This window comes from Haliotis rubra, unplaced genomic scaffold, assembly GCF_003918875.1.
Source record: "Haliotis rubra isolate DU_JTF1 unplaced genomic scaffold, ASM391887v1 Scf1491, whole genome shotgun sequence".
NCBI classification, from domain to species: Eukaryota; Metazoa; Mollusca; class Gastropoda; order Lepetellida; family Haliotidae; genus Haliotis; species Haliotis rubra.
The window spans coordinates 27149-40490 of NW_025765438.1; the positions used below are offsets into that span (position 1 = coordinate 27149).

At 40.2% G+C, this 13342-nt stretch overlaps 1 protein-coding gene across 1 annotated transcript; it reads right to left on the reverse strand.

The window, feature by feature from the left end:
- Positions 1–1524: 1524 nt before the first annotated feature.
- LOC124270027 lies at positions 1525–5116 on the reverse strand. Its single transcript, XM_046705047.1, has 2 exons — positions 4210–5116; positions 1525–2648 (listed from the first exon to the last, which is right to left on the reverse strand). The coding sequence occupies exons 1-2, from the start codon at positions 5102–5104 to the stop codon at positions 2245–2247; spliced, it is 1299 nt and encodes a 432-aa protein (XP_046561003.1). The 5' UTR covers positions 5105–5116; the 3' UTR covers positions 1525–2244.
- Positions 5117–13342: the final 8226 nt, after the last annotated feature.

The following is a 13342-nucleotide window of genomic DNA, read 5'->3' on the forward strand; positions in this document are numbered from 1 at the left end:
TCTCTCAGTTGACCTCTTAAGGCTAATTTACCCTTCATTTACAGTATAGATTGTCGTTGTGTTGGGTACCTTCAAATCTAAAGTATTTCATTCTAACATCTTTATACAATGAACATATTAGTAACAACGTCGTTGTGTTCGTTGTCTGTGTAATGTTTGAAATATGGACAGATCGAACTGAAAATATCATTACCGTTGAGGTGTTTTGTTTTATTTGTTGTTTTAACGCAACAATCAGCAATATTCCAGCAATATGGCGACTGTAAATAATCGAAGCCGGACCAGACATTCCAGTGATCAGCATCATGAGTATCGATCTACGCAGTTGGGATACGATGACATAGCTAGTGGCCAGGGCCCCGTTCCTCAAAGCAATCGTAGCGCTACGACAGTCGTAAGTCTATGTTAAAGTATGGGAGTTACGATCATCTTAGCGCTACGACAGACGTAAGTCTATGTTAAAGTATGGTAGTTACGATCATCTTAGCGCTACGACAGACGTAAGTCTATGTTAAAGTATGGTAGTTACGATCATCTTAGCGCTACGACAGTCGTAAGTCTATGTTAAAGTATGGGAGTTACGACTGTCGTAGCGCTACGATCGCTTTGAGGAACGGGGCCCTGGGTTGCTCACTTGGTTACTTGGTTACTAAGTCAGCAATCCTGAACAATAGATACCGTTAGTAGCTTCTTACGACATGCATGAGATTTTTTTTTAAGCTGCAAGTTACGCCAAACGTTCAAAATGACAAGAAAATACATTACTTCAATATTGTATGCACTGTGTTAAATCTATACCAAGTGCGTCGATATGGTAGAATGACGTAACCAATACTGAGGTCACCAAGACTGAACGATCCGGTAAGCTCCATCGTAAAATGTAGAGTGTCACCCCAATGAAAGTAGTGAGGTCACCAAGACTGAGGTCACCAAGACTGAACGATCCGGTAAGCTCCATTGTAAAATGTAGTGTGTAACCCCAATGAAAGTAGTGAGGTCAACAGATATAGATCATGTGCTAGATTCGTTTCATCGACCGAGATAGATTGTAATGTAAGCAGGGAGATTGCAGAGGTTGTAAAGTAAGCCAGATGGCCCGTTCCGTTCATTTGTCCCCAAGCATCGGGTAAATCTATCTTCTGCCGGGTTGCTATGAGTCTGAATGCGTTGATTATATAAGCAGCCCTTGGGTGAGAATACTCTACAAAAGCTCACAAAAGGCATAATGTTTTGTTGAGATCGGTCCATTTTCGTTTCTGTCTGAAGAATTAAGAGACACCTCTGCGGGAATCACTAAAAAAACCTGAATGAAACCGTTACAGTGGCCCCAAAAATCTTTATTCTGTTCGATTTCACGAACAGAGTTAGTTTTATTTATTTTCCTTTTAAGTTACCTACATCCATTGAAAAAAACACACTGAAAGGGTGTGCCGCCACCAGGAATAGAACTGAAGGCTAACAAATGTAGTCTGGTCCAATATGGCCACATGGAAGAAACTTTAGGAAATAAACAACACTAATATGAAAATGTTTATGCGTTTATAAATAATGCAATACATGCATGTAATACGTTATTCTGTGAAGTGTACGTACTTTCCATAATGGTGATCGGGTAGTTATAATTGGTGACGCGGTTGACGAAGTTTACTTCGTGCTAAAGTTGTTGCATCAAAAATATATCATTCAAAGTTATAGGAAAGCTTTCAGGATGTTTTTCAACAGTGACGATAGTTCCGCATTTAACCCATCAGTTTCCAATACTCAAAATAATGCCCCATTTGTACAATATGTTTCCGATAAGGTTCATAAACGATTTCTTATAACAAAATCGAAATCGAGCAAATCGCTCTTCTTTCAGCAGACATTTCAAAACATTATGGAAAGGGATATGTCGCTATTCTTCTAATGTCACCTGAAAATACCCATATACTCAATGCATCTAAGCATTAAAAAGATTTGGGGTTGGGTAGCGTAGTGGTTAAAGCGTTCGCTCGTCACGCCAAATACCCGGGTTCGATTCCATGGGTACAATGTATGAAGCCCAGTTGTGGTGTCCCCCGCCGCGATATTGCTGGAATATTTCTGAAAGCGGCGTAAAACTAAACCCACTCATTCACTCACTATTAACCAGATTGCTAGTGGGGAAAGAGATATACGTATTGCTTGTCGTTGGTGTCGTGTATGATTGGGATGATCACAATGCCACTTATGGTGTCCCTGTCAGTGCATGATGGAACTCAGTACTCAGTCCTCCGATAGCAGAGCGCCACCGAAATATGATGAACTTGGGTAGATATCACGTGAGAAGGCCATCTGCACCCACGTTTCCTCCCCCTTGTCCAGATGAGTTACCGTAATGGCAGAAGCATCAGTTTCATCAATGCTCGAGTCCGTCTCCGTGTAGCCGTTGGCCATGATCACTCCTCCTGACTTGATGATGTCGAAGGACATGTTAGTGTTTGCATGCGTCAGTGCCAGATGTGTCCAGAAGACGTAGGTTCCAGAGACTGGAGCAGTGAACGTTCCCGTGCTGGTGCTGTAGCCAGAGCCTTCGTTGTAGAGGATGGTGCTGAATATCAATGGCGTGTTTTCGGATGATGGACTTGAAGGGTAGTTCACATTGAATGCCACATTTCTGGTCTTTACTTCTGTAGATTAACGCAAAAAACCCAACAACAATTAGATCACAAAATAAGTAGATTACCATTCAGCAAGTGGAATGTATCAGTGTAGTTTATAAATATCAAGACATTTCTTTACCCCGGACGTATGAAAATGTTATAAAAACTTACAGTCAAGACAGTCAGTTCGGCAAATTGTTCAAAAGCATTGGATTGGAATTGAACATTTAAAATGCTTACACTGACTGACTGAGTTTGGTTTTACGCCGCTTTTAGCAATATTCCAGCAACATCACGGCGGGGAACACCAGAAATGGGCTTCCGCATTGTACCCTTGTGGGGATTCGAACCCGGGTCTTCGGCGTGACGAGCGAACGCTTTAACCACTTGGCTACCCCACCGCCCCTAAAATGCTTACACTGACTGACTGAGTTTGGTTTTACGCCGCTTTTAGCAATATTCCAGCAACATCACGGCGGGGGACACCAGAAATGGGCTTCACACATTGTACCCATGTGGGGATTCGAACCCGGGTCTTCGGCGTGACGAGCCAACGCTTTAACCACTAGGCTACCCAACCGCCCCTAAAATGCTTACAAGACCAACCAGTTAACCATGAAACCAGAAAGTAACCTTCATTTTTCTTTTTAAGAAGGGATACAATATGTCATACTCTATGACCTTATAGCCAATAAGGGTTGACATAATTAAGGAAACAGAAATAATGTTCTTTCTCATAACAGAATATGGTCATAAATATATTCCTGAGAGCATGATCATTATGCGTACGGCACATCGTGTGTTCGGTAACACTTCTGAAGCTAAAATGTCGACTAAATTACCCCTTCTGAAGTATGCTAACAGGACACAAAACAGATAAACGTACGATCATCAATGGAACACTATGTTTTCCGTAATATTATGGGAACATTGTCAATCTTATGCACATCTACTTGCCTTTGAACAGAATCTATCTGGTATTGTTAACCGAAATTGAGGCATGCAATTGTAAGCCCTTCCCTGATATGGGGTGATCTTCTCCAAGACATTCATCAACGTTTAGTGACCTCGGTGAGGCGGGCCTGCATACATGCACAAGGTAGACACACGCTACTCTAGATGGGACTTGCTTGTGAACACCCTGTTGTGTTGCGGCCCATTTGCATATGCCAAATGCACTTTTATTATGGACTATTGATCGATACCGTACATTGAAATATTTGTCTTTTCATGTAATAACATTTCATTTTCGTCACTAAACGTTTTTCACCAATTCTGGTTGTTGTTTGTGTGTCACAATACCTTTTTGACTTCGGTTATAAAAAATCGTTTAAGAGTAGTAATTAGAAACGAGCACTGACCATCCACTGAATCTAAGATGGTAGATTATGAATGGTTCCAGTTTAGATATCCTATTGAAGAAGATCTGCCTAGCTATTCTCGAAACGTTCGTATCCCTACGAACTTTTTAAGCCCATTATTAACACATTGGCTACGATTAGAGATAATAATTTCTAGGGCTACCCTCCTGGTAATGTAAATGGATGCACACGCGTTTTTACCGAATTTATCCTGAACAAGAGCTCACCTTGTAAAACCTTCAATAGTGATAGTTTGTTTTCCATGGACTGCTTCTCAACCACAGATAAGTTGTTTTTCAAAGTTAAAACATCGAAGATGGCCAGACTGAGGTTACTCTGTGCTAAGTGAAGATCCCTCCAGATTGAATGTATATCCAGCCTGACAAGGGACATGTTGGAATAGGATGACTTCATATCGTCCTCAAGCTTATCGATATGTTTAGATGCAGTATGAGCTAGCAATTTGGCGGCTTGGAGTTTCATGCTTTCTTCCGACTGTTTCTCTGTGAATGTTTGCACCCAGGAAGACATATTTTGATAGAAACCATGTCCTTCTGTCTTTACGTCGTACACAGTCGAGTTCACAAGATTTAGTTGTTTGTTTAACTGCTTGACATCAGACATTACCGCTTTTACCTGTGCCGTGTTCAAGTTCACATCGTGACTGATGGCATCCAGAAGTGTTTGATTATGATGAACACTATCATGCTGATAACCATGTGTCATATCCTCCACTTGTGTCTTGACCATGATGAGTTCATCCGATGTTGAACGAAGCTCTGCCTTCAGTGATGAAACTTCGTGTTTCAAAGATGATATTTCAGCAGCTGCCAACTGTTGTCGTGTTTCGCTCGACTGTAGTTGTGTTCGAGTTGTGTGTAAGTCGTTCATGGTAGTCTGAAGCTGTGACTGCGTGGCCTGGAGATCTTTCTTTGTGGCATGCAGTTCAGACTGGACTTGTGAGGTTGTTGTTTGAAGACTTGTCAAAGTTTGCTCAAGCAGTGACACATGATTCAAAAGACTGGGCATGTCTGCAGAACCATCTGAATTTGTCATTGGCAGGATTAGTCCCGACAGAGATCCCGCCAGCATCACACACAAAAATACAACCGCCACGTACATTCTACCGTGGACTCGTTATGACTTTAATTGGCATTATTATCAGCATTGGCAGCTGTCCGTTCACTTATCTTGGATCACGTGATAGGAGCGTCCTGTTGGAGATAACGACAGTCGTTACTTCTATCAATGGCTGTGTTTTGTAATGGTCAAACGTCGAATATATTATTTGGAAAGTAGTTTGCACAAATGATTGAATCAGAACGTATACAGGACGAACCACATGATTGTGCCATGGATGTGCCACATGCTTATGTTAGTATGTAATACGACTCTCCACCACGCAGAGTCGCAGCAGATTGTAAAATCGTGGCACCTGCACCTACCACCAAATAATACAACAAGTATATAGGACGAGCGTTTATACAGTAAAATAGGTTAAACCGGACCATAATTCGGTCATTATACCTGTAGGTCACCATACGCATTACATCATACGCGACTAATTATAAGAAATGTAATATCTGCCAGGAACCTCAATGTAGTTTGTTATATCCGTCAGTTATAAAGGTGTTTCTTACAAACAACGTTTACTGTTTATGTAAAATATATTTTGTTAATTCAATATATACAGGTGCTGCTTGAGTGTGAAACAGAAAGCTCGAACTTTTTCGAGAAATGGTTACAGAACCGTAGAAAAGTGAAATTGGCATAATTACACTTTACTGTTAAGATACTATCATGTTTCGGTATTTGTTGCGGTAAATACGCTTCCTGAACCTGTCCCCAGTAAGGTGCTCCAGCTTTGTTTGCTAGCGGTGAGCTAGATTTGCTTTACACAGACCAAGCGATTATGTTTTTTCATTTTAATGTGATTGCTAAACGTCCAAACTGCAATATTTACAGTTTTACCTTCCCATTACAGACATATCTTGAGGTTTCTGTAGGGCGTGGTGGGCGAGCTAGCTAAGGCGGCAGGCTAGTGATCCAGCGAGCTTGAGGTGTCCGGATCGAGCCCACCTGTGTCCGGGTGTAAAATCCTTGTCAGTTTTGTATGCAGACTCTATCAGTGTTGTGACAACCCCTAGTATAGCTGAAGGGGTCGTTGTCGGCACAGGTACTACAGATACCCCAGGTACATTTCTGTATACAGACATGTACCCTAAACAAACTACAGAAACGTACCCGGTACCCTAAACGACGGACTAGTCCATACTCCGCAACCCAAAACCGAAACCGTATGTAGTTATTCCCGTTCAGCTGATTGCGAGTGGTGTACGTTGTGCACCGTGAAATACTCGTTACTGTGTATGCTCTTATACAACGCAATCAAATGCATCTAATACAACAACATGACAGTTCCGATCAAGAAATGTAGAATGGAATCGTCCAAGGGTACGTTTCTGTATTCTGATTTTTCCTAGGGTACATTTCTGTATACAGAAACGTACCTGGGGTACACATCTGTAGTACCCGTGCCGACAACGACCCATTCAGCCCTAGTATACAGTACACAACCCTGTGCAGTTAAAAACACGAATCCGTTGGTATATGACCACATGGTGGTCACATGAATACGTGCAAACACCTAGTGGCGGGTACAGAAAATGCAGTAACCTTGGACAAAGTACTGTCACTATGTGTCCAAGTCCACCTAGATGTCAATGGGTACCTCGCAAGGATAAGAAAGCCGCAATAACTCGGTGCGCTTAATGGCTGAGAGTTGTATGATCCCCGTGGAGTTGAGATTGATAATACGATGTGCCGTTGAGATTGACATCCAATGATCGAGGGGAAAAATATCAGCGCCTTGAGCATGTACAAGTGGCGTGGATATGTGCGCTATATAAATATCCTATAATAATCTTCCTTCTACTTGGCTATCGTAGATGTTCTAATGGATGCCTATCGTAGATGATCTTCCTTATACTTGGCATTGCTAATGGATGCCTATCGTAGATGATCTTCCTTATACTTGGTATTGCTAATGGATGCCTATCGTAGATGATCTTCCTTATACTTGGTATTGCTAATGGATGCCTATCGTAGATGATCTTCCTTATACTTGGTATTGCTAATGGGCGCCTATCGTAGATGATCTTCCTTATACTTGGTATTGCTAATGGATGCCTATCGTAGATGATCTTCCTTATACTTGGTATTGCTAATGGATGCCTATCGTAGATGATCTTCCTTATACTTGGTATTGCTAATGGATGCCTATCGTAGATGATGTATTCTAATCCTATCGTAGATGATCTTCCTTATGGTATTGCTAATGGATGCCTATCGTAGATGATCTTCCTTATACTTGGTATTGCTAATGGATGCCTATCGTAGATGATCTTCCTTATACTTGGCATTGCTAATGGATGCCTATCGTAGATGATCTTCCTTATACTTGGTATTGCTAATGGATGCCTATCGTAGATGATCTTCCTTATACTTGGTATTGCTAATGGATGCCTATCGTAGATGATCTTCCTTATACTTGGCATTGCTAATGGGCGCCTATCGTAGATGATCTTCCTTATACTTGATATTGCTAATGGATGCCTATCGTAGATGATCTTCCTTATACTTGGTATTGCTAATGGATGCCTATCGTAGATGATCTTCCTTATACTTGATATTGCTAATGGATGCCTATCGTAGATGATCTTCCTTATACTTGACATTTGCTAATGGATGCCTATCGTAGATGATCTTCATTATACTTGGCATTTGCTAATGGATGCCTATCGTAGATGATCTTCCTTATACTTGGTATTGCTAATGGATGCCTATCGTAGATGATCTTCCTTATACTTGGTATTGCTAATGGATGCCTATCGTAGATGATCTTCCTTATACTTGGTATTGCTAATGGATGCCTATCGTAGATGATCTTCCTTATACTTGGTATTGCTAATGGATGCCTATCGTAGATGATCTTCCTTATACTTGATATTGCTAATGGATGCCTATCGTAGATGATCTTCCTTATACTTGGCATTGCTAATGGATGCCTATCGTAGATGATCTTCCTTATACTTGGTATTGCTAATGGATGCCTATCGTAGATGATCTTCCTTATACTTGGTATTTGCTAATGGATGCCTATCGTAGATGATCTTCCTTATACTTGGCATTGCTAATGGATGCCTATTGTAGATGATCTTCCTTATACTTGGTATTGCTAATGGATGCCTATCGTAGATGATCTTCATTATACTTGGTATTGCTAATAGTTGCGCCTATCGTAGATGATCTTCATTCTACTTGACATTTCTAGTAGATGCCTATTGTAGATGATCTTCCTTCTACTTGGTTTGCTAGTGGATGCCTATTGTAGATGATCTTCATTCTACTTGACATTTCTATCGGATGCCTATCGTAAATGATCTTCATTATACTTGGCATTTGTAATGGTGCATCGTAGATGATCTTCATTATACTTGGTATTGCTAGTGGATGCCTATCGTAGATGATCTTCATTATACTTGGCATTTCTAATGGATGCCTATCGTAGATGATCTTCATTATACTTGACATTTCTAATAGATGCCTATTGTAGATGATCTTCATCCTTATACTTGGCATTTCTAGTTGTGCATGTTGTAGCTGATCTTCATTCTACTTGACATTTCTAGTGGATGCCTATCGTAGATGATGTTCATTCTACTTGACATTTCTAGTGGATGGCTATTGTAGATGATCTTCATTCTACTGAGCATTTCTAGTGGATGCCTATCGTAAATGATCTTCATTCTACTTGGGCATTTCTAGGTGTGCATGATGTAGCTGATCTTCATTCTACTTGGCATTTCTAGTGGATGCCTATTGTAGATGATCTTCATTCTACTTGACATTCTAGTAGATGCCTATTGTAGATGATCTTCATTCTACTTGGCATTTCTATTTGTGCATCTTGTAGCTGATCTTCATTCTGGTTGGCATTTCTAGTGGGTGCCTATTGTAGATGATCTTCATTCTACTTGGCATTTCTAGTGGATGCCTATTGTAGATGATGTTCAGTCTACTTGACATTTTAGTGGATGCCTATCGTAGATGATCTTCATTCTACTTGGCATTTCTAGTGGATGCCTATTGTAGATGATCTTCATTCTACTTGGCATTTCTTGTGGATGCCTATCGGACATGATCTTCATTCTACTTGGCATTCCTAGATGTGCATCTTGTAGCTGATCTTCATTCTACTTGGCATTTCTAGTGTATGCCTATTGTAGATGATCTTCATTCTACTTGACATTTCTAGTGTATGCCTATCGTGAATGATCTTCATTCTACTTGGCATTTCTAGTTATGCCTATTGTAGATGATCTTCATTCTACTTGGCATTTCTAGTAGATGCCTATCGTAGATGATCTTCATTCTACTTTGACATTTGTAGTGGATGCCTATCGTAGATGATCTTCATTCTACTTGGCATTTCTTGTGGATGGCTATCGTAGCTGATCTTCATTCTACTTGGCATTTCTAGTTGTGCATGTAGTAGCTGATCTTCATTCTACTTGACATTTCTAGTGGATGTCTATTGTAGATGATCTTCATTCTACTTGACATTTCTATCGGATGCCTAACGTAATTGATCTTCATTCTACTTGACATTTGTAGTGGATGCCTATCGTAGATGATCTTCATTCTACTTGGCATTTCTTGTGGATGGCTATCGTAGCTGATCTTCATTCTACTTGGCATTTGTAGTTGTGCATGATGTAGCTGATCTTCATTCTACTTGGCATTTCTAGTGGATGCCTGTGTAGATGATCTTCATTCTACTTGGCATTTCTAGTAGATGCCTATTGTAGATGATCTTCATTCTACTTGGCATTTCTAGTGGATGCCTATCGTAGATGACCTTTCCTTACTTTGCGTTTCAAATGAATGCCTATATTAGTCAGGTAGGTTCCAAGCTATAACTGAGGTGACAAAATTAATGTTACAACTTGTGACTAACATATAACACTGAATTTCCGGATTTTATAGAGGTCAGCTCTGCCCTGCGTTCAATAGGCAAAACGTTACGGAACATTCGGGACGTTTTGTCTGTTGGACGACCCGTTTCCTCGCAACGCTACGATAAACCGCGAACAGTCTGACGAGGTTGCACGCGAATTGACCAAGTTGGCGGACGATGCATCAGTGTCATCAGTCGGGACATTTTACAAGTGCTCCGTGTGTGGCATCTTCTTTGCTACGATGGAAGCTATTGTTGAGCATGATTGTGGTGAGTCCTGAAGACTTTTGAAGTACTTATACAATGGCGGTAACTTAATATTACCTATGAACCCAACGAAATCGCGGTTGACACATGCCGCCATTATGGCCAAGTTAAAAATGTCTTGTTATTAGGATACAGCACTCTACTTTTGCAGCATCATTTTAGATGTGATCATGCTATGTCTGCATTTTACACGCTCAGTGTTCCAAAAATATGTTCATGTTGCAATATGTTTCAAGACAGACCACCAGGGTACTGAGAAAACTGCAACACCGACTGAAATCAGTGCCATTGACGAACTCGGGACAGATGACACTGACAACGTGGAGAATGAAGTTCACAGTAAGTGATTCAGAAGGAAAATGCAATAGACATAACAGACTACATACATTCCAGTCAGAGTAAATATTGTTTGCAAATAGATTACGTGTATATTATAGTTCCCTATACATGTCGCACAGTATGTAGTACACTATTTCTTTACAGCTTCTACCAACTGCACGTGGGGGTACTCTGCGACCATCCTTCTAATTCAAGTGAGTGAGTGAGTTTAGTTTTACGCCGCACTCCAGCAATATTCCAGCTATATGGCGGCGGTCTGTAAATAATCGAGTCTGGACCAGACAATCCAGTGATCAACAGCATGAGCATCGATCTGCGCAATTGGGAACCGATGACATGTGTCAACCAAGTCAGCAAAACTGACCACCCGATCCCGTTAGTCGCCTCTTACGACAAGATAGTCGCCTTTTATGGCAAGCACATGGGTTGCTGAAGACCTATTCTACCCCGGATCTTCACGGGTCCCTTCTAATTGAAACCTACAGAGATCTTCAATATATTTTTAAATCTTCTGCCTACAAAAAGATTGATGCTTGGAAACGAGTGGCCAAAGAGTTACAAAAACAGAATTATAGTTATACCGCAGATCAGTGTGACAAAAAATGAGAAGCTTGAAGTACAGGTAATTTTTGAGATGTCATTTGTCTAACTGAATAGATTGTAAACATTGTTGTCATCTTTGCTAAAAGTGATGCATTATGTTAGTGTTCATTTTACAAGATGATAATTCATATAAATGTATTATCGGTAGGTAAATGACACTTCAATTGAAGAGTCACAGAAATTGTTTGTTTGATTTCTTTAAATCTAACTGGAAAAAAATGCTTAGTGTATTCACTTTAGAGTTAAAATGATAACTTTATATTTTGATCAGACTGATACGGCCAGTGTCTGTTATTAAATGTATTCAGTAAGTGTACGTCTTTATTCAGACACATGGTAAAAGTTGACGGAAACGGCAAAACTGGAAGGGGAAAACGGACTTGGGAATTTTTCGATCTTATGGAAGATCTGCAGGCTGGCAACCCATCAGTCCGGCAAACCATAACAGTCTCTTCACTTGAAGGTATGTGCAAATGTTTCTCTGAATGACAAATTAAGAAGAATGATCTATAACCACTATGGGGTGACGGAACTCGTCACAGGTTCATTATAATTTTGCATGCCACAAATATAATGCTAATAAAAAACGATAGAACAAAAATTTTATGGATTGAAAGAGTAAACATATCTTTATTATATTTTACTACTGTTGTTCACATTAGGTGTATGGTGTAGAAAACGTCTTGTTTGTGTATATTGTTGCAGGTGAAAAGCCCAAGAAACAACTTGTTGTGCTCCGTCAGCTTCAGAATCTCCCTCCACATCCTTAGCATCTTCATCGGCTGAGACACCATCTAAGGCTGGTCGGAAGCGACAAGCATCAGAATGGTTTAAGCAGTTTACAGAGGAAAACAAAAACAGTCGTCCCAGTTGGTCATGCAACAAGCAACAGCAAATGAAGTAGCGGAAAGAAAGAAATGAAATATTGAAGGCTATCTTAAACAAAAAGTAGAGGAGTATGTCTCTTTCATGTCTATTTTCTGGTTCCCGATGGACACTTTTTAGCCATACCTACTCAAAGGCTAAGGGTCATCCAAGCAGTAGTTATCTTTACAAGAACTTTAAATATTTGCAGCTTCCAGTTTTGGTTTTATTTTGATCCTTGTGAATATCAATGTTCATGCCTTACCTGAGACTTATCGTTTTTGATGTTTGAGTAATATATTTTCAGCAAACCATAACAGTGACCTTTGTTACAATTTTAGCAAGCCATGCTGTGGACATTAGTTAACCAGTGGATTTTCCAGTCTGAGGACATGTTGAAAACCAAAATGTTTATTTATTTTTGTTAACAGATCATGTAATCGCTGTTGACAAGTTGGGCCAAGTTGATGAAAAGAATGAACAAAAAGTGCCAAACTTTTTTATTTTATTGTTTTATTTATTTTAATAAATAATTTAAAAAGCAGATTGTTATCAGTTTGTCTTTATTATTACATTGAAGTCACCATGAGTTAAGGGTCTTGAAAACACAGATTAAATCTACAGGAGAAGGGCAATGTCATTCCTCTTTGCAACAGCATCAGCTGGCAACCCTCGAGTAGTGCCTCTTCATCGATCAACTCATCTGCCTGGTGATTGTCATCACCAATAATGTCATCATGAAACATTTCCCTCATGAGAATAAAATTATGCAACACACATGCTGCTACAATGAAGTTGCACATTTCCCTCTGTTAGCTGCATGTCAAGATACTTCAGCCTCCGAAATCTACATTTCAGGAGTCCTATAGCTCTTTCAACATCCACCCTTGTTGATGCATGGCATTTGTTAAACTTCTTTTCTGCAAGGGATAAATGCCCATTGTCCTTGAATGGAACCATGATGTACGGAGCAAGTGGCTAGGCTGAATCACCAATAAGATGGAAGTCGGGTGGCAAATATCCTTGCTCAAGTTTGCGTCTTAATGGGCTGTTCTTGAAAATTCTGCAGTCATGAACCGACCCCAGCCAGCCTATATAAATGTCGGTGAACTGCAGTTTGGCGTCGCAAACGACCTGTAACTGCATGCTCGAGTAACCCTTCCTGTTGATGAATGCTTCTCTATTACAGGATGTACCAAAGATTGGAATATGAGTACCGTCAATGGCACCAATAACTTTAGGGAATCAACACCGTTTGGAAAATCCTT

What these genes read in the sequence shown, in the direction of transcription:
- LOC124270027 (XM_046705047.1), bottom strand. Translation starts at nt 5,104, where the DNA reads ATGTACGTGGCGGTTGTATTTTTGTGTGTGATGCTGGCGGGATCTCTG. An exon ending in ACTATTGAAGGTTTTACAAG is followed by an intron (nt 2,649 to 4,209) that starts GTGAGCTCTTGT and finishes GTTAATCTACAG; the next exon opens with AAGTAAAGACCAGAAATGTG.